This window comes from Brassica rapa, chromosome A09, assembly GCF_000309985.2.
Source record: "Brassica rapa cultivar Chiifu-401-42 chromosome A09, CAAS_Brap_v3.01, whole genome shotgun sequence".
NCBI classification, from domain to species: Eukaryota; Viridiplantae; Streptophyta; class Magnoliopsida; order Brassicales; family Brassicaceae; genus Brassica; species Brassica rapa.
This window is the reverse complement of record NC_024803.2, coordinates 24,966,345-24,988,549: the sequence shown is the minus strand read 5'-3', so window position 1 is coordinate 24,988,549 and position 22,205 is coordinate 24,966,345. Positions and strand designations below refer to the sequence as shown.

Below are 22,205 nucleotides of genomic sequence, written 5' to 3'. Positions count from 1 at the left end.
TGTTTTGTGCCAACAACATCTGGAAACAAGAGATCATCTTTTTTTCAGTTGCAGATACTCTCGGGAGGTCTGGTCGGGGCTGGCGCAGGGACTACTTCTCTCACGTTTCACTGATCAATGGCAAGGAATTATGGTGATCCTTGCAGATAAAAATCTCTCGACGTTGAACCTCTACCTAGTACGCTACAGCTTCCAAGTGGCTTTGCATTCCATTTGGAGGGAAAGAAACAACCGTCGTCATGGATCTCAGCCGGTTCTAGCAGGACACCTGATTACAATCATCGACAGACAGATTCGTAATCAATGTCTAATAATGGACTCCAAGAGAATTCGGTCCTATGAGGGTGCTTTGCAACTATGGTTCTCCACAAGATAGTTTAAATTTTATTTTGTGAAGACAAACTTTTCTATCTAAAGTAGCTATGGCTGTAAAAACTACTTTTTCTGAATAAATTTTACATATTATTCAAAAAAAAAAAAAAAAAGACTCTTTCGAAGTCTAGTGAATCATCTCTTCTCTTTTCAGAGCCCAAGGGAAATTTGTCTTCTCTTGTCGCAGCTGCAATCTCCTGGAAAAACAATATCCAAAATTACATACGCAGAAAGGTACGCGAGAAAAAGAAGGTAAGTTAAGCCTTAATCACAACTTTGAGTGATTTTCCTCTCTTACTGGTTAAAGCAGATTTAATTATTGCAGGTTGTGCCACACAAAAAGCTTGCTAGATAGGGCTGCAGAGGATCTGACCATTGTTTGCATGTATCCAAGAAACACAGTCATCTCGGTGAAGCTAATGGCGCCAGTGGAGTCTGCCACAACCTTTCTACAGAAAAAGTGGCATATCAATAAAAGAAGCTTAGACAAACAGAGCTCGATTACCAGAGTCATCATCATCCACGACAAATGAGTATTTTTGAAAGCAGATCATACCATTGATAAGAAACCGGTATACTAATCTTAAACGCCATCTTCATCAGCCTGATACTGAATAAACTCAGAGAAAAATACATCAGTAACATCTTTTTCAAACACCATGTTGTTAGTGTGCCTAATCTGCGACGCAATACCATTGTAAGAGTTCAATATCACATGTGACTGTTAGCGTCCTTGAGAAAATTTAGAACAGCCATTGTCTGAAGTTTTGAGAAGCATAACATCACAAATCTCGTATTTATGGTCTTCATGGGCAACGAACTTGTACTTTCCATACTTGTTTGATACAGCTATATCTATGTAGATCTCTTTCATTGTCTTCCTGTCTTTTCACACAAGCTTAACCGTCTCACCTGTATAGTCAGATATAGGACATAAGTAGAAGACTCGAGAAGTATAAAAAAGCGGCCCGACACTTATCATCTAGTTTTGAGTAGCATGTCAATGCCGAATAGTTACACCACATCCCTTACACCACCAAGAGTAATGACAAGAAACATAAGTGACATGGCTATTAATGCTAAATGACTTTCTACAACATAATATTTATAGTTCTAGTTCAAGGCCATATGCTTAACCTGAAAAATATTCCCAAATTAATGTGTTTTGCAGGGTACGTTTTCAAAAAGTCCAAGACATAAGTGTCCTGTTCCAAGAAAAATCTTGCCTGATTGAAGAGACTCGGATCGCTTTTCAGCTTCAGCATTAGAGAGAGCATTGCGTCGTCGTTTGCAAATCTGATCTTCGGTTGGTCAGCTCTGTTAGTGCAAGATGACACAACAATAGGTAATGCAGAAGGTAAATCAAAGAGACAAATCACACAAGCACACTAAAGCTTTTATTAGAATCTCCTTTAAACAATCTTTACAAGACTTGCTTATTCAGCTTTTACACGTCAGTGTTAACACCCTAACACACGCTACTGAAAGATTCCTAAGCTACCCGCTTATGTCTCTTCTCCGTCAAGTACTTCAGCCCCTGCTTCAGCACGACCCAAGAACACTTCCAAGAGCTTCTCTCTCTCTATAAGATCAGCCTCCGTGTCTCTATGTCTCTACAGACGACCCCATTGCTATCTTATACTTATTCTCCATGTTCCCGAAACCCTAGTCTCCAAGGCAACATGTATGGACATCTTCCATAACAATAAGTGCAACTTTCCTTTTTTTGGAATGCACTTATTCCTCTTTCTTTAAGTCATAAACTTGCTCCTCAAGTTTATTCATCTTTCCATATCTCCAAGATACTCCCTTGCTCTCCAAGTCTACACGACTCCAGCTCAGCATCTTGACTCCACATGGTCTTCACCACTCACTACGACGTCTGCTTCAGCAACTACGTCAGCGACTACTTCAGGGCGGACATCTTACATCTTCATTCTCCCCCTTTTAGCTTTGTATGCCTATCAAGCACAACAATCTTCTGGTTCAGCAACCACGTTGCAACCACGTTCCTCACCTGGAAACTTCCATACCAAATGTGCTTTTCTCCCCAACGAGATGTGCACCACACCATGCTTTTCTCCCCCATGAGATATGCATACTAAGGACCAGAACATCACCATTCTCCCCCTGCTTGATTGCATACTAAGCTAAAACAGATGCTTAGATGTCAAGCCTTACAGACCCACCGTCTGTTTCTTCATGTATAATCATGACACAGCCCCTGCTGCAGCGGAATAACAAGTACTGCATCACGATCTGACGCACCTGTCGAACTACCCTTCGACCAGCTTCTGTTGAGGACCAGGCTTCCTTCATGTGTCGTCTCCTTGACCATGAGCCCTTCCCCATCCGCACCGAGTGCCCTCTGCACTCGTTGCTATTGTCTTGGAGTGATTTCACACCCCAGAAGATCATCTCGCACCACTTCCTGACGCACTTCGATCTCCTTCCCCTTTTTGTCACAGACAACTTCGTGTCCTGACTCCACGCTTGATGCTTCTTGATCTTCCTGAAGATCACTCCTAACAGAGCTGCATCCATCTTCTGATGTCTCATCCTTGATCTCATCAAGTAAGCCACTCTTGGCTAAGGACACCTTTTCAACCCTCCTGGGCTTAGTGAACGTCTTGTTCACCTTCTTGGCCATGTTTCTGCTCTTCTCACGAGCAAAACACTCCACCTTCTTGTGTCCAACCTTCCCACAGAACCAACAGCTCATCCGATGCTGCTTCTTGCTTGGCCTGACACAGTTGCTGATGCACCGATCAGTCTCCTTCCTTGTACCAGCTGCACAACCATGCTTCAGAACCTCCTGTCTGACCTTCATGTTATTGCACTGATGTACTACTTTCGGCTTGTTACTCACAGCTACGCGCTGTAGAACTTCCTGCCTTACTCCCTGTCGTACGTCCCGACGTACTTCTTGACAAGCTCCTTTGGCTCCACTTTCTGATGTGCTCCCATGCACGAAACGTGGCAACCCCTTCTGCTGGACTTTCCTCAACTTTCTAACCTCCTGCTCCAAAGACTCATTCTTCTCTTTTACAGTCGCAAGTTCTTCCAGCATTTCTTTAAGCAACTCGTTCTGCTTCTGAGCCATATCCTCCAATCTCAGATTCTGATCCTTGACCCTCAACCACTTGTTAAGCAGCACGTGATACTCCTCATCATCTGTGCTGAGATCTGAATCAGAGGACTTAATGGATCCCTCCTTGCGTGCACCAAATGCAACAAGGTTCTTTATCACCTTTCCATCTTCTTCAGACTTTGAATCATCAGACGACTGCAATGGAACTCCTTTCTCCTTCTTTGAGTTTGGACATTCACGCCGTGTGTGTCCAACACCTCTGCACTCAGAACACTTAAGTTCTCTCCGTTGTGCTATAGAACAGTCAGCCTTTATATGACCAACTCCTTCACACTCATAGCATCTAAGACGTTCTCTTCTTCTGCTATTGCCACGATCACCTCCCTGACGACCATACTGATTCCTCCCACCAGAGGAATTCATCATCTTACTCAGATTCCTAGCCAACATTCCCATGGCATCTTCAATATTCGGAGATCTATCTCCATCTTTATCAGCAGCAAGAGCTATACTCCTTGATGCACCACCTGACGTAGAGACTGAACTACTGTATGTCTCCATCTCTTGTGCCTTCAGCATACCCACAAGCTTGTCAAACTTGAGCTCATCCGTGTTTGTAGTCATCTGTAAGACCGCCTTGTGAGCTCCAAACTTTGTTGGAAGACAGCGTAGTAACTTCTTTACCAGCTTCTTCTCCTTGTACTTCTTCCCAAGTACAAATGCTTCATGCGCCATACCACTGAGTTTGGCATTAAAACTCGCCACAGAATCATCATCAGACCACCTGAGATTCTCAAACTGCGACCCAAGATGATCTAGACGTGTCCTCTTGACACTCTCATCACCTTGAAACGAATTCAGCAGGATCTCCCACGCCTCTTTAGCCGAAGTACTCCCCTGAATCAGCTGAAACTGCTCTGCTTCAACAGCTCCAAAAATCACCGACAACGCCTTTGCATTAAATTTTGATGCTCTGACCAATCATCTTTTGGCTTAGGCTTCTTCTCACCTTCTGTGACTATGGTAGGCTCCTCCCAACCAGTCTCCACAGCTGTCCACGCATCTTCATTGATTCCTCGAATCATCTGCTTCATGCGAGCCTTCCAATGACCATATTGGTCCGCATTCAACACGATCGCCTTCTGCACAGAAATAATTGTGTCCATCTTCACTTTCAGGATTACACCGATAACTTAGGTGCCCCGCTCTGATACCACTTGTTAGTGCAAGATGACACAACAATAGGTAATGCAGAAGGTAAATCAAAGAGACAAATCACACAAGCACACCAAAGCTTTTATTAGAATCTCCTTTAAACAATCTTTACAAGACTTGCTTATTCAGCTTTTACACGTCAGTGTTAACACCCTAACACACGCTACTGAAAGATTCCTAAGCTACCCGCTTATGTCTCTTCTCCGTCAAGTACTTCAGCCCCTGCTTCAGCACGACCCAAGAACACTTCCAAGAGCTTCTCTCTCTCTATAAGATCAGCCTCCGTGTCTCTATGTCTCTACAGACGACCCCATTGCTATCTTATACTTATTCTCCATGTTCCCGAAACCCTAGTCTCCAAGGCAACATGTATGGACATCTTCCATAACAATAAGTGCAACTTTCCTTTTTTTGGAATGCACTTATTCCTCTTTCTTTAAGTCATAAACTTGCTCCTCAAGTTTATTCATCTTTCCATATCTCCAAGATACTCCCTTGCTCTCCAAGTCTACACGACTCCACCTCATCATCTTGACTCCACATGGTCTTCACCACTCACTACGACGTCTGCTTCAGCAACTACGTCAGCGACTACTTCAGGGCGGATATCTTACATCTTCAAGCTCTGTCAGATTTTCCTTCACGATAGCTCGATGGTGAAAAGAGAGATTCTTAAAACGGTTACAGCCACCGTTTCCAAAGGTGGAGATTCCACAGGGTAAGCAAAGAGCTTCAGTTCTGGCTCACTCCGTTTTGACTTGTTTGAGTCTGGTGGTCTGACTTGATTTCTCTCTACGCATGAAGACAAAATTTGGAAAATAACACTTGTTTTCTTTCTTCTCATCCACTAATTCCATATCTACAGGCCATAAGCTCTCCTCTACCTTTCGTGACATCCCTTGCTTCTCAATAACGCAAGACTCTTGTCACCTCACAGATCCTTCACTGAGACGGTTTCTGAATCTGAGTTGCGGTTTGCACTAATGGATCCTTGTATAAGACTGTTGCAAAGTGAAAATATAAACTTTACACAATCGGAATAGAAGTAATCATCAACAGCATAAATGAATAAGAAAGTTGCTTACGTTCTCATCAAGGAGAAGCATGTCAAGACTCATCAGTTCACCACCTTTACCCACATTCCTCGGTTCCCAAAACCTCAGCAAACCAAATTCCAAAGTGTTGGGCTTAAAATGTTAAAAGCCCAACCAAAAATTAATAAAGATCCGCCTACCAATCGAAAAAAGAACGAAACAAAACCCAGTGACTGTATGATCGATATGTGTCATCATTTGATTCAAGGAGTGATGAAAGTCTACTTTATTTATAAAGAATTAATGGGCTTAAAATGTTAAAAGTCCAACCAAAACTTAATAAAGATCTTCCTACCAATCGAAAAAAGAACGAAACAAAACCCAGTGACTGTATGATCGACATGTGTCATCATTTGCCCCAAGAAGGAACGAAAGTCTACTTTATTTATAAAGAATTACTGGGCTTAAAATGTTAAAAGCCCAACCAAAACTTAATAAAGATCCGCCTACCAATCGAAAAAATAACAAAACAAAACGCAATGACTGTATGATCGACATGTGTCATCATTTGCTCCGAGGAGGGACGAAAGTCTACTTTATTTATAAAGAATTACTGGGCTTAAAATGTTAAAAGCCCAACCAAAACATAATAAAGATCCGCCTACCAATCGAAAAAAGAACGAAACAAAACGCAGTGACTGTATGATCGACATGTGTCATCATTTGCTCCAAGGAGGGACGGAAATCTACTTTATTTATAAAGAATTACTGGGCTTAAAATGTTAAAAGCCCAACCACAAATTAATAAAGATCCGTCTACCAATCGAAAAAAACGAAACAAAACGCAGTGACTGTATGATCGACATGTGTCATCATTTGCCCCAAGGAGGAACGAAAGTCTACTTTACTTATAAAGAATTACTGGACTTAAAATGTTAAAACCCCAACCAAAACTTAATAAAGATCTGCCTACCAATCATAAAAAGAACGAAACAAAACCCAATGACTGTATGATCGACATGTGTCATCATTTGCCCCAAGGAGGAACGAAAGTCTACTTTATTTATAAAGAATTACTGAGCTTAAAATGTTAAAAACCCAACCAAAACTTAATAAAGATCCGCCTACCAATCGAAAAAAGAACGAAACAAAACGCAATGACTGTATGATCGACATGTGTCATCATTTGCCCCAAGGAGGGACGAAAGTCTACTTTATTTATAAAGAATTACTGGGCTTAAAATGTTAAAGTCCAAACCAAAACTTAATAAAGATCCGCTTACCAATCGAAAAAAGAACGAAACAAAACGCAGTGACTGTATGATCGACATGTGTCATCATTTGCCCCAAGGAGGAACGAAAGTCTACTTTATTTATAAAGAATTACTGGGCTTAAAATGTTAAAAGCCCAACCAAAACTTAATAAAGATCCGCCTACCAATCGAAAAAGGAACGAAACAAAACTCAGTGACTGTATGATCGACATGTGTTATCATTTGCCCCAAGGAGGAACAAAAGTCTACTTTATTTATAAAGAATTACTGGGCTTTAAATGTTAAAAGCCCAACCAAAACTTAATAAAGATCCGCCTACCAATCGAAAAAAGAACGAAACAAAACGCAGTGACTGTATGATCGACATGTGTCATCATTTGCTCCAAGGAGGGACGAAAGTCTACTATATTTATAAAGAATTACTGGGCTTAAAATGTTAAAAGCCCAACCAAAACTTAATAAAGATCCGCCTACCAATCGAAAAAAAAACGAAACAAAACGCAGTGACTGGATGATCGACATGTGTCATCATTTGCCCCAAGGAAGAACGAAAGTCTACTTTACTTATAAAGATTTATTGGACTTAAAATGCTAAAATCCCAACCAAAACTTAATAGAGATCCGCCTACCAATCGAAAAAAGAACGAAACAAAACGCAGTGACTGTATGATCGACATGTGTCATCATTTGCTCCAAGGAAAGTCTACTATATTTATAAAGAATTACTGGGCTTAAAATGTTAAAAGCCCAACCAAAACTTAATAAAGATCCGCCTACCAATCGAAAAAAAACGAAACAAAACGCAGTGACTGTATGATCGACATGTGTCATCATTAGCCCCAAGGAAGAACGAAAGTCTACTTTACTTATAAAGAATTATTGGACTTAAAATGTTAAAAGCCCACCCAAAACTTAATAGAGATCCGCCTACCAATCGAAAAAAGAACGAAACAAAACGCAGTGAATGTATGATCGACATGTGTCATCATTTGTCCCAAGGAGGAACCAAAGTCTACATTATTTATAAAGAATTATTGGGCTTAAAATGTTAAAAGCCCAACCAAAACTTAATAGAGATCCGCCTACCAATCGAAAAAAGAACGAAACAAAACCCAGTGACTGTATGATCGACATGTGTTATCATTTGCCCTAAGGAGGAACAAAAGTCTACTTTATTTATAAAGAATTACTGGGCTTAAAATGTTAAAAACCCAACCAAAACTTAATAAAGTTCCGCCTACCAATCGAAAAAAGAACGAAACAAAACGCAATGACTGTATGATCGACATGTGTCATCATTTGCCCCAAGGAGGGACGAAAGTCTACTTTATTTATAAAGAATTACTGGGCTTAAAATGTTAAAGGCCCAACCAAAACTTAATAAAGATCCGCCTACCAATCGAAAAAATTGGATATCTCTTCCTATAAATATTGATATTTGTGATTTGTTTTTTAACGGATATTGGAGTTTAGTATTTAATTTGTTTCGTAGAGTAACGGATATCTGGATTTTTTTGGTTCGAATCAAAACGGATAACAAATTGAATCAAAATTTATAAATAATTTGTCCAGGCCTATTCGTAAACGGTAAAAATAACGTAAACAAAAACCATGCATGTGAGTTTTATATTAAAAAACATAAAATACATAGTGTGAACATATTTATGTAGAGTTTGGCAGAGAAGCTCTCTACATGTGACATGTGTCCCTTTTAGTGTGAACGTATTTATTACAATGCTTTTCCTTTAATATATAACTAGACCCTGACCCGCGCGCTAGCGCGGGTATGAATTTTTGGTTTTTGGTTATTTATTTAACTAAATGATGTATTTGTAATATTTGATGTATTATATTCACCAACTAAATATTTTTTGGCATCGTAAACCATCTATTTACGACGAATATTCAATATCATATAAAAAATTGAACAAATAGACGTAATTAAAGAATTATAGACGATATATAAAAATAATGGTTATTAATGTAAAATATGAAGAAATATTATATTATGACTTAGTATGGCATAAAAGATTATAAATCAGTTATACATGTTTAAAGGAAATACAATTATTTTTAAACTTCTATGAAAAATTTAACATATAAAAAGGGCGATGAATTAGTCATCAAATTATAAATAATTTCATAATTTTATTAATATTAAATTATTTATAGTCTTTGTTTTTTGTCAAGATAATTATTAAATGTCCATAACATTAATATGTTAAAATGCCATATTATGAAAGCCCATGTTGTAACCGTTTTTTCCGGGAAGTGTAACAAAAAAAATTACATTTAACTCTTCGTTTTGTTTAAGTTCTGTGTCGGTAAGAGATTAAAAATAAATCTTTATATATTTTTCAATGTTCAATTTGAAGCTTATTATGCGAAAATCATACGCAAATATAGGCAATTGGTTGGAATCTCTATATCTTTATATTCTTACAAATTTGAAATTTATTGTTTTCTATTCTGCAAGCAAATCAATTACCAAAGTAATAGATCAATTGGTTGGAATCAAATCTATTCTTATAATTATTGTAATTATGGTTATAGTTTCTATATTTAATAAGTACATTAAGGATACGACATTGAAGATATTTTGTTTTGATTAATAAAAGATATTGGATTTTGAGTTTGTATTTATTGATTTGTTTTTTTATAAAGTTTAGAAAATCAATAGGATGATTGGTTGGTTGATACATTCTATAAAGAAAACGAAAACTATAGGTGGTTTGAATATTGTTCATCGATAGATGCATGATGTAAGTTGATTATATAAAACTTGAGCATGATCATTTCAAACTAAAGTATAGTTAGGTTATATGCACTTGTTATATTGTAAATATATTTTAAATATTACATATGTCAAGTGATTCACGTTTTCGTAAAAATAAAATTCAAGTTCATTGTTGGGTTGTACTCGTCCGTAATAAGCTACGTTAAATATGATGTATTTTTACGTTCATTAAATGACATTAAGTTTAAATTTGATTAAGGAAAACTCATTAATTTAACTGGAAAAGACAAACATTAAAATAGGTAGGTTCATTTAATGACATTAAGTTTATATTTGAACTAGTATACTACCCCATACTACGTACGGGAAAATAATTATTAATTTATTATGTTAAAAATAGTATGATTTGTAGCAAAATTAATTGTCAGCTGTTAATTTCCATGTATTGTAATATTTGTAGATAATGCTTGAGTTCTATAATAATCACATTTGAGAATTTTGTTCTCCATTAAGAGCTAGTTTTTTTTATCTATAAATTAGTAACAAAGCCGTTCAGTTCGTTCAATTAATTGTGTAACCATAAAAATCAATTTTGATTTTACATGAAATTTAATTTGAACAATTAATTAAAGGATTGTTTGGATGAAAATATGATATTTTAACTATGCTGTAAAATAAATACTAAGAAGAATATTACATAATTTAAGTATTATAATTAATTGACCAATATATAATATAATATTATAGATGTAAACAGAATAGCCTCGACCAGTACATGCTTATATATATAAACTACCCATGATATTTGTCATTATATAAAATACTTTTTTTTGTTAAAGCATTATATAAAATACTATTGAAAATTTATCAATCTTAAGAGTTTTCAGCATTGTTTGATAGTTAAAGAGCAAAGAGAGAAAAGAAAAAGAAAATACTAATCAAGGTTTTGCATCTGACCTATTAATCAAATCATGAGCAGCACGTGGGTTGAGATATCTTGGTAAATTGGAGTCCATCTTCTCATCCATTCTTCATGAACTCTCATCAACTTTAATCGGAACATAACTCTAAAACAAAAAAAGAGATGAAATGGTGTTGCCAGCTTCTTCATCTGCGGTTGTAGTGGAGCCATTTTGGTTTGAGGAAGAACCATTCCTCTGCAAGAAAAGTAAAAATATAGAAATAAATCAAAACTACACAACAAAAAATAATCTAATGTTGAGAATAAAAGAAAGATTCTGTACTAACTCATTTCCTAAACAAAAATAAACTGGTTGGCACCACCAACCAATGGATACCAAGGTATTTCCCAAAGCCAACTATAACTTTCACTTATTTTTTTTTAAGTGACCGTTTCTACCGCTTCAAAACCTTTACAGTCCCCATAAGATTGAAGATGCATCTTTCTCAAAGAAAACAAATATGATCATCTTGTAGGAACCTTATTTTACTATCATAGGACAACTGATATTTGTAAAGAATAATAAGAACATAAACTAAAATTTCAATACCGAAATATAAAAATAAAGAAGAATTGCAGAGTCGAGATAATTAATCTCTTTCCTTAAATCTATAAACGCCCCGTAGTGTGACAGTTTTATGGCGCTCAGATTCCCAAGATACAACTGCAGCATTGTTTCTGTTTACCATCACCAAAAAACAGAATCTATCGAACCTATTTATGTGTTGTACTCTCAGACTCAAAATAAAAAAAATACTAGCATAACTATTCTGAATGGGAGAAAAATTTCTTGATTGTATGAATGTATGTCTTTTCTATAATGCTAACAAGTCCTTTTATAGAAATATAACGAGAAGTACAAGTTTCATTTTTCAATACAAAAATGAAACTTCCATGGTGCACTAATGGAGTTTTTTAATTCTTGTCAATTATTATGTGAATTTATTCTACATTTTGATCAAGAAATTAAAGAGCATAATTATTATGGTTTGACCAATTCAAACTAAATAATATACTTTAAAATGGATTTCTTTTTTATATTTTATCAATATAAAAGATCAACATTTATTTGGTTTATAAGATTAAGTTAATGAACATAAAGTCCAACTAACAAATCAGAAAACCCAAATCCAAGTTCATGTATCCAATGTATGTATTTGTTACTTTATACAAATTTTCAAATCACACACATTAGACCTCCATTTCTCATTCAAATAAAACTTCATTTTTGACATATGAATACACTATTCATAATGTTCAAAAAATAGTTCTAACAATCCCCCACATGAATAGAAATGACTCTAGACACTAGACGACTCAACATACTTGACTTCCTAGACAAGACTCGACTTAAGGACTTTTGAGAGTACAAACGAAAAATCCACTGCATGATGAGTTGGTAGCAATTTTTCAGCCTTGAACCAGTCATTGTTAATAGCTATCGGATTTACTCGGCCAGGAGGTGGCCATGATGTCTTGAACCTCCCGGGCTTTGGTGTAAACCTAGACAATAGCTATAACACAGCTTCATTCTCTCACAGAACTAGGTTTTCTATTGTGTTCATTTTGGCCGTGAACAGTCCTGGTTAATCATGAGTGAACTTGGAGAATATAGCATTTCCTTCATTCTCCTAGAAACGGCCCCATTTTACACACACAAGGTGATTTGCCATTAGTTTTGTTTAGAGGAGTATCATGTACTACTCCATTCATATTTCAAAACAATGGACACAAATCATTAAAAGCTAATGCTTATCCTATATTCCTTACATGTAGCACTGTTTAATCATCATAGGAACTGGGTATAGACCGAAGTCTTACAGTGCTTTGGGCAGACTTAGTTTCACTTAGTTGTCTCCTTGAACCTATTTCTTGGGATCTCTAGTCAGTTAGGTAGAGTTACCGCGAAACCTCATCTTAATTCACAGGCTACCCATTCCTTTAGATGATATAACAACTTGATCTCATGACACACCTTTAATATAAGGATCCTAGGTTGTCATCAAAATGAACATAATCTCCTGAGATTTGTCGAGATCAATTGTCTAATGATTTTTGTCATCTTTTATTCAAGATACAATTAACCATTATACACAAAACTCAGTATATGACACTAGTTTTTTTTTTCTAAAAAAGAAAAATCACATTGTGATAACTATCACTAAGTTCATTTGACCTCTTGCCAACAACTTTATATGGTATGCAAAATTCCCCCACATTTCTTGAGATAACAAGAATATGCATATTTAATTACATTTAACATTTCTTAAGAGTTTAGAAAATTGATCTACAACTCTTTTAGATTTAAATGAATAAAAAGTAATTTCAGAAATGTATTTCATTCTTAGAAATTCATATTTTACATACATTTATTTTCATAGTTCTCTCAAATTGATTTATAAATCCAACTTGTATGTTTTGGATCTTTCCAAACACATATTTTGCTTTTTAGCAAATACACATATCATTTCAAGATATTATTTTTTCCATCAAGACCATTATATGATTATTCTCAACCATATTGACTTTATAAACTACAATACACTTGTCAGTTTCAGTCATATTGGTCTAAAAATTCTCATTGTTTTTGCATGGTCAATCTTCTTGTAACTTGCATTTAAACATTGATGAAATATAAATGTTTTTGATCAATATCAACAAACATTTTATTTCCTACGGCAAATGATTTATATGTGGCAGACCTCTCCCAAACTTAATTTGGAACGTCGGCTCACAAAATCCATTTCCATCCATATAACATGATTCTTTAAGAATCAAAATGTTATTTATGACTATGGTTTCACCATATTTGAAACTTGAATCATTGTTCTTTTCTCTTGATCAAACACTTAATAATCAAATTAAGTTGTTCCAAAAAATCTGAAACAGAAATCAAAAACGTTAGCATTCTTGATTATTAAAACAAATAATTATTTTTAGCCAAGTCAAAGCAGTAACGATTTTGAACAAATAAATTATTTGATCATGTAAACTGACGAATTTGATCACACTTAAATGCAAAACAAATACACAAAGTAAATGCATTAAAAGATTTAAAAAAAAAAAACCACAAGAACAAACGCTCCACACTTGCTAATATATGCAAAGATCAAACGCTTGAATTTTGATAAAAACCAGTCGTATAAGCATGGCTAAACCAGAAGTAAAGCAAAACTAGATCATACAAGTCACATTTTTTATTCCAAAATAATTTAAAAAATCAAAGCGAAAGTGCAACACGACGGTTTCAACACGTCAACAGACAGATCAAATAAAATTGGTTTTTTTTTTTCTTTTAGAAAATATTTAACTAATGATCAACGCTTGATGATAAAGAAGATTCAGAGAAAAGCAATAGCTAAGATTATTATAAATGATCCCTGCGCATGATCGATTTGAAAAGATCATAACATTGATTTTCCATCACCATGACTTCTCGAATTCCTGTTTTTATGATAAAACAAGATCTGATTCCGGCATCTTTAACCTGTTCTTAAATATAAAAACTTTTAACAAATATCAGTATTGTTAGTGCAAAAGCATAAACAATATTTAAAGATTTAAGAGTGTAGGAACCTTATTTTACTATCATAGGACAACTGATATTTGTAAAGAATAATAAGAACATAAACTAAAATTTCAATACCGAAATATAAAAATAAAGAAGAATTGCAGAGTCGAGATAATTAATCTCTTTCCTTAAATCTTTAAACGCCCTGTAGTGTGACAATTTTATGGCGCTCAGATTCCCAAGATACAACTGCAGCATTGTTTATGTTTACCATCACCGAAAAACAGAATCTATCGAACCTATTTCTGTGATGTACTCTCAGACTCAAAATAAAAAAAAATACTAGCATAACTATTCTGAGTGAGGAGAAAAATTTCTTGATTGTATGAATGTATGTCTTTTCTATAATGCTAACAAGCCATTTTATAGAAATATAACGAGAAATACAAGTTTCATTTTTCAATACAAAAATGAAACTTCCATGGTGCACTAATGGAGTTTTTAATTCTTGTCAATTATTATGTGAATTTATTCTACATTTTGACCAAAAAATTAAAGAGCAAAATTATTATGGTTTGACCAATTCAAACTAAATAATATACTTTAAAATGGATTTTTTTTTTATATTTTATCAATATAAAAGATCAACATATATTTAGTTTATAAGATTAAGTTAATGAACATGAAGTCCAACTAACAAATCAGAAAACCCAAATCCAAGTTCATATATCCAATGTATATATTTGTTACTTTATACAAATTTTCAAATCACACACATTAGACCTCCATTTCTCATTCAAATAAAACTTCATTTTTGACATATGAATACACTATTCATAATGTTAAAAAATAGTTCTAACACATCTTTCTCAGAGAAAACAAATATGAACATCAGCTGCTATGTTTTCGTGGAATAAATTAAACTATTTGGAGAAGTTGACGTAGTGTATGAGAAGAAGCTGGAGATAGTGGTTGAAACGGTTGATAGTCTTGAGACAAATAAAAAGATTTTTGCTTTCTTTTTGTTTTTATCATCACTTTATTTTTATTTTTGATCTAACTGCAAATAAACTGATTGTATCAGAATTCTTTATTTAATTTAGTATTTTTTTAAAAAAAATTGAACAATAAATATGTGGCAGAATCTGACTGGCCAGACGACTTGCGCTTTAGTATATAGGGGATAAGGAAAACACATTAATCTAACTGAAAAAGACAAGCATTAAAATAGGAAATTCAATTTAATTCTTAGTGGCATAGAAGTGTAATTAACTTTAAAAATTAAGGGATATTTTCTAATGGATACTTCTCTTTTAATAATAGAGAGGGATAACATCTTCAGTACATATGTTCAACATCGATATTACATTGTTGTTTTTCTTAACGTAATTATGGATCCATATTATTATATTTATGGCTTTTTGATGTAAAATAACCTCAAAACTCTTATGTGGAATAGATTTTGGATCACTGATTTAGCTTTGATATAATTTAGTTTTAGCTGTTGGTTTTATTCAGTATTTAATATTAATGTATTGAAATTTTAATATTTATATTTTAAATTATATTACGAAAAATGTTTTTATTATATATTTTATTTTATAATTATTTTATAATTTTTTTTATATTTGATCGGGAGGTAACTCATTTAACTCTTGATCTAGATTATATTTATGGCTTTAGAACGATGATAAGTAATTTATTCATAGCATACTTATATTTATATAGTTAATAAGAGGTATCACTGTGTACTTTTTTTTTTGTTATCCCGCACGTGTTTCTTTTTCTTAGTGGACTTTTCTATTATATTTCAGCTCATTAAGTTTGTATTTTTATGATATTTTAATATAAGCATGCGGGTTCGGAACAGCATATTGGTTTCTTTCGGATCCGGATCTTTTGGATCCTAAAAATTTGAATCCAACTAGGTACTTGAAATTTGTTGGTTTGGGTCTGGATCGGTTCTTCATGGATTTGGATCGGTTTGAGTCTATAACTAAAGTACCTGTAAAATGCTTGTAATATTTGGATCGTAACAGGTCGGGTATTTAGGATCTAAAAATAAATGAAATACACGAATTCCATCAAAATTTTATCAAAATCCATCATATTTACCTTAAATTTTCTAAAACAACTAAAACATTTTATTAATAATTGAAATCAAACATTTTAAACTCTAAATTTAACATTTATAGTTTCATATTACTTGAAAATATTACAAAAAATAATAATGAAGACTGCTAATAAAAATACATTTCAACTAAAATTTAAACTAAAATATATAAAATAGAACAAGTAAAATCATAATTTTAGATTTTTATGTTTTTATGTCGGTATGAATCGGTTCTTGTTCTTTTCAAGTTTGTTTTTTTTTTCGGTTGCATTTTTTTGTGTATATGAATTTTAGACTCAATTAGGTACTTATAAATTTCGGTTTGGTTTCGGTCGGATATTTTTGTATCGGTTATAGTTTGATTTTTCGGGTACAGATAAAATACCTAGACCTATTTTAATAAATGAGGGCCTGATATTAGATCTACAACAAATGTTTTAGGCAGATGACGATTGTTTAAATTAGTGAGTTCTTGATTAATCAAATCAAAGCAATCGCTCGAAGTGCTCTTGTTGTTGTAAAAACGTCTTTGATGAACGGAATCGTTGTTTGTTCTTTTCTTTGTTATTTGTCTTAATATTCAAGAATGTGGATGTCAAGATGCTTGATCCGTGTGTTATGCAAGAACGCTCCTGAGTCAAGAGATCATCTATACTTTTGAGTGTTCATTGTCCTCTCAAGTATGGGAACATCTGGTGAAGGGGATTCTATGCAACGATTACACTACAGATGGTATGCAATCGTGAGGTTGATCAATGACTTGTCTATGGAAAAGAAAAAGCTATTGTGCATTCGATATGCTTTTCAGGCAGCTGTTCATACACTATGGAGGGAAAGAAACAAGATAAAGCATGATGACAAGCCGATGCTGTTGTCTGCTTTAAAAAATGATAGATAAAAGAGTCAAAAACAAGCTAAGCCTAGTGAGAGAAAAAGGGAGAAGAGGTATGGAAGAAGTGCTGCAATTTTGGTTTAGTACAAGATTGTGAATATTTTTTTGGTGCTAGGAGTCTAAATGGTAAATGAGTCAGTTTATTTATAAAAGTTGCACTTGATGTAAGAAGGATGTTTTTTATGAAATTTAACATTCATTCAAAAAAAAGATCGTATCCATCTGGTCGTAAAAGCATGGGGTGACCAAACTCATAGATTCCTTTTTGAGTCCAATCAAATTTGAAACTTCAACCTCAAATTGTTTGTGTAACCTAATTTTTACCACACATGTCTGGACAGTATGTTATCTGCTTGCTCCCATCTAAAACGATTTCTCTTTCACAAATTTCAAAATGGACAAAGATCTTGTCCATATGTCCTCGGATTTTTATGAACTTGAGGACAAAGAAGGAAAACGTGGTGGGTATAATATGATCTAGTGCATTTACTTTAGGAACAAAAACTGGTCCATACATGTTGAATTGTGTAGTTTTTAAAATAGAAAAAACATTTTGTATATGAATATATATATTCAATATTGATTTGTCTCCTCTTTAAAATTTAAAATATAGCTTAATTAATTTATATATATTGAATTTTCGGTTACATTTAACATAAATTGTGACATACATATTTAGATAACAACACAAATTCACAAGCTAATTACTATAACGTACTGCATCTGCACCATCACTTGCCTTTTTTTTGTTTTGAACAAATCGACCATAACTTGTCTAAAATTTTGTTTATAACAAATATTATGCTTTGAGAATTTAATATCTTTATATATAATTATGTTTGGACAATATAATCAATATCAATTTACAGGCTTTATGCTCTTTAAATATCTACCATTCAAAATTAGTTTAACTTTATTGAATCAAAGATGGTAATTCTGCACTTGGCGCAACTCAAATCTTGTTCTTGATTACTGGAAATTGTTTCTTGGGTTAACAAAATAAAACCAAATTGGTTTTTGTAAAACGCTTTTGAATATCCAGTACTAGATTAGTAGAAAAATAAACAGTCATCACCAGAATAAAGACGCTTGTAACCTGTAGTGTAAGTATATATCATAATACATAATTATAAGAAACATAGACTATTATAAGATAAGTGACACACTGTTTTTATTAGAAAAAATAATTACTGACTACATGAAGTATTATTAGCCATCACATGGTTAACCATGCAAACTAAACAAATGTATATCTAGGTATACGAAGTATATGTTTAATTGATGTCAATTTACTGGCTCTAACATCTTATATCAATTGTGTGACATATACTTATTTGATTAATTGATGTCAATTTATTGGTTCTAACATTTTATTTGTTTAATATAAAATTAATTAAATTAATTAATTATTTTATTTATATTTTCATGAACAAAAATTGCATGCATTTAAACTTAGTAAAACTTTCATATAAGATTCTTATTCTTAGATTATTTTTATTCTTAAAAGTATATAATTAATAATGATGTACGCGAGATTATGTTTGATTTAAGTTGACATCAAATAAGTTTTAACAAAATAAAATGTTAAAATCAAAATTGGCGTCAAATAAGTTTTATAATTAAACATTTATCAAAAAAGTATATATCATACAATTAATCAAATGGATTACAGAAATTTTATTAAAATTTCATAAGAAAACAGATTAAAATAATTAAAAAACAAAATAACATAATATTTTATATAATTTTCTTATTTAATATAAATAAAGTTGATATAATTATATATTTTTCAAATACTATAAAATAAAAATGTTGAAACACTTCATATAAAAAATGTTAAAAATATATTGATTTTCTATATTAGATTTGCATAAAAAATTCTTACACTTTTAAAACGTGGGTTAAAATCTAATTTTGGTTAAATTACGTACATGTCGGTCATATTTTAATTGATGAAATCTAATTTTGGTTAAATTAAGGTCCGGTCGGTTAAAATCTAATCTGACATCTATATCAATTTTTAGATGAATGAAATTAAAATCGTGATGTTAACTACATAACATTATTAAGTTGAGGGATGTTGTCATGCATAACATATATTTCGTGTAACTATACATTAGTTTAGTTGCATGGTTAACGATTTGATGGCTAATACGTCATGTAGTCTTTTTTTTGACATTACATTTATGAGAAATATTACATAGAATACGTCATGTAATCATCAATCATTTTTTTTATTACAAAAATTTGCATTATTAGCCTTACAAATGATTAAGAGTTCCCTCACTCACGACCCTGAAGTCGCATAGTGAATTCTTGCAATGAGATAAGGACTTTTTTCAACCTCTCCTTAGCCGATTCATCGACCAAGTTTCCTTCCACATCAAATTTCTCAGGCGGTTGGAATGCATTGAGACTAAATTCTGGTTTGTTGATAAAATGAAGATCAAGGAATACTCCAATTTGGCGAAGATGATATTGAGATACTCCTCCACCAAATATTCCACCGGTGCTAATGATGGCAGCAGGTTTGTCAGCCCAAACATTAGGTGGTCTTGAAGCCCAGTCAATCGCGTTCTTAAGCGGAGCTGTTATAGTAGTTGAATAAGATAGAAAAAGAAAAACGACAAGTCAATATATATATTTTTGAATCTATGTTTTATACATTTTAAACATCTGATATAAATGCTTAGCTAGGTATTGTTCGTTTTCTATAGATGCTTAAGAAAATGCAGTAAATATTATTCATCTGATATTTTTTTATTTGTTCTCAAGTTAACGTCTCAAGGAAAAGAGATAACCAAAACATATTTACATACTAACATTTTTTATTAAATCATATTTATAAGATTATGTTTTTATTCTTATTGAGCAACAACATATAAAATTGGAAATGATTTTTACCAAAACCGTATAATCCCGTTTTAGTTCTAAAACCATGAAACTTGCAAAATACCAAAACCGCAAATGTAGATTTCAAATGATTTGTATTAAAATAATAATTTTACTATTATTAAAATATGAATTTTAAGAGAACATTGAAAATCTACGATTATTGAATATATGTGCTTTAAAATCTAGGGTAGTTAGAAGCATTTTAAATAGTAATTTTAATAGATTTGTTACTAACTGAAGTCCTTTGTGGGGTTTCTTAGCAAAACATATTAAAATCTAAACATCATGGTTTTAGATAGGATTTTAGAGTGCTTTTAACTAAAATCACAATAATTTTCACAATGCGTCAAACATCATCTTAAAATTATTTAATTCAAATCACCTCAAATATTTTTAAATTCACATTGCAATATTTTATTTAATAATAATTTATATTTTAATTTATATATGTCATAAGTTTAGATATATATATATATATATATATATATATATATATATATATATATATATATTAGCATTTAATAATTTTTAATTAAAATTGTTGTGATTATTTTCAATATAAAACAAATTATGATTAAATTTTTTTTTTAATTTTATTGTATAAATAAGTTGATGATAGAACAAAATAGTCATTTAGAGACACATCTCTAGTATACTAATGAAATTATTTTACGTTCTCATAGACGAACAACTCACTTTGTCTCTAAATATATTTTCCAAACAAACAATACTTCAATGATGCATTTAAATGCTAGATTGGATGCAACATCCGGATCAGAAAATGGACGGAATGCCTTGTGAGGGAGAGTCTACAAAGCTAACAGTAACTGAACATGCATTGAATCGATGTAAATTAACATAAGAAGTGTCACAATTTCTCACAAATCGAATTCAAATGGCAACAACAGTAAATAGAGTGTTCAATGCGAGAATTAAAGCCAAATCAATGGTTACAATCAGCCTGTTCCTGATATTTGCATATGAAGACAAAGATGAACATGCTTCATGCTTGCAGTACACGGCGTATCTAGCTAAATCCAGTTTGATAAATACTTAACAAAACAAAATCCCTAGCCTTTCATAACCCAAATATTTCATGTAGCAAAAAAAATTGACATCTCACATATCTTGCCACATTCTACAATAAAGGCAAAGAAGCAATCATTTTGACTCAATCTTAAACATCAATTTTTTCCTCAGGAATTCAGTTGTTGCGATCTTATGCTCAACAGTCAACAAAACACACGTATTCCAGCTTGCCAGTGAAATCCCATTTTAAGACAGATTATATATATATGCCGTTTTGAAATACCTGAGACAGAGTAATTATACTCAGGGGAGGCGAACAGAATGCTATCGGCTTCAAGGATCTTCTGCCGGAAAGCTTCGACGACAGCAGGATAGGTACCATTTATTTCCAGGTCGGTATTCATGAACGGCAGTGGAGATATGTCGATATACTCAATCTGCATTCCCGGCACCGATTCTTTCGCCAAGTCGATCGCTGAATAACACCAAAAGTTAATAAACTTATATACTACAACTTAAACCTTTTTTGTAAACTTATTACTTCAAATCTAACATGTTGATTTTAACCAACATATATAAACAACCATTCAAATAACAAGACTTACTCTTGAATTTATTTTTCATCTTTTAATTTGAGGAGAATAAGCCAGAAGTTCTGAGAAAGGAATTATATATACCGGCACGAAGAAGACCTTTGTGGTAAGAGCCTTTCCGGAGGGATCCAGAGAGAGCAGCGACTCTGATCGATTGCTTCATCACCGTTCCTGTCTCCATTTTCTCTGATTAGAGCTTCACAATTTGTTGACTGAAGAATAAGGATGAGAATAGATCAGGTGAATGAACAAATAAAAAGCTGCTTCCACTAATCTAGTGCTCGGCCCTACATTGATTAAGAAATCTTATCATAATGGGTACTACAGACAAACAAAAACAAAAATGGTTAGTCACCAATGACATCATATTTTCAAATCCAAAGCCGAAAGGGGACGTAAATGATTTACCGACGGCCAGCTCTGATCTGACTCTAAACTATAAAAAAAATTGATCGTTAAGTCTGTGTCTGTCATTAAATAAGAAGAAA

General features: G+C 33.1%; 2 protein-coding genes across 2 annotated transcripts; both read right to left on the bottom strand.

Moving 5' to 3' along the window:
- Positions 1-1,773: 1,773 nt before the first annotated feature.
- On the bottom strand, positions 1,774-19,103 carry LOC117128249. The gene is made up of 2 exons (XM_033280300.1): positions 5,764-19,103; positions 1,774-5,679 (listed from the first exon to the last, which is right to left on the bottom strand). The coding sequence occupies exon 2, from the start codon at positions 4,196-4,198 to the stop codon at positions 2,753-2,755; it is 1,446 nt and encodes a 481-aa protein (XP_033136191.1). The 5' UTR covers positions 4,199-5,679; positions 5,764-19,103; the 3' UTR covers positions 1,774-2,752.
- Positions 19,104-19,351: 248 nt separating this feature from the next.
- LOC103840115 (NADPH:quinone oxidoreductase) lies at positions 19,352-22,205 on the bottom strand. Its single transcript, XM_009116590.3, has 3 exons — positions 21,802-22,205; positions 21,408-21,599; positions 19,352-19,788 (listed from the first exon to the last, which is right to left on the bottom strand). The coding sequence occupies exons 1-3, from the start codon at positions 21,896-21,898 to the stop codon at positions 19,484-19,486; spliced, it is 594 nt and encodes a 197-aa protein (XP_009114838.1). The 5' UTR covers positions 21,899-22,205; the 3' UTR covers positions 19,352-19,483.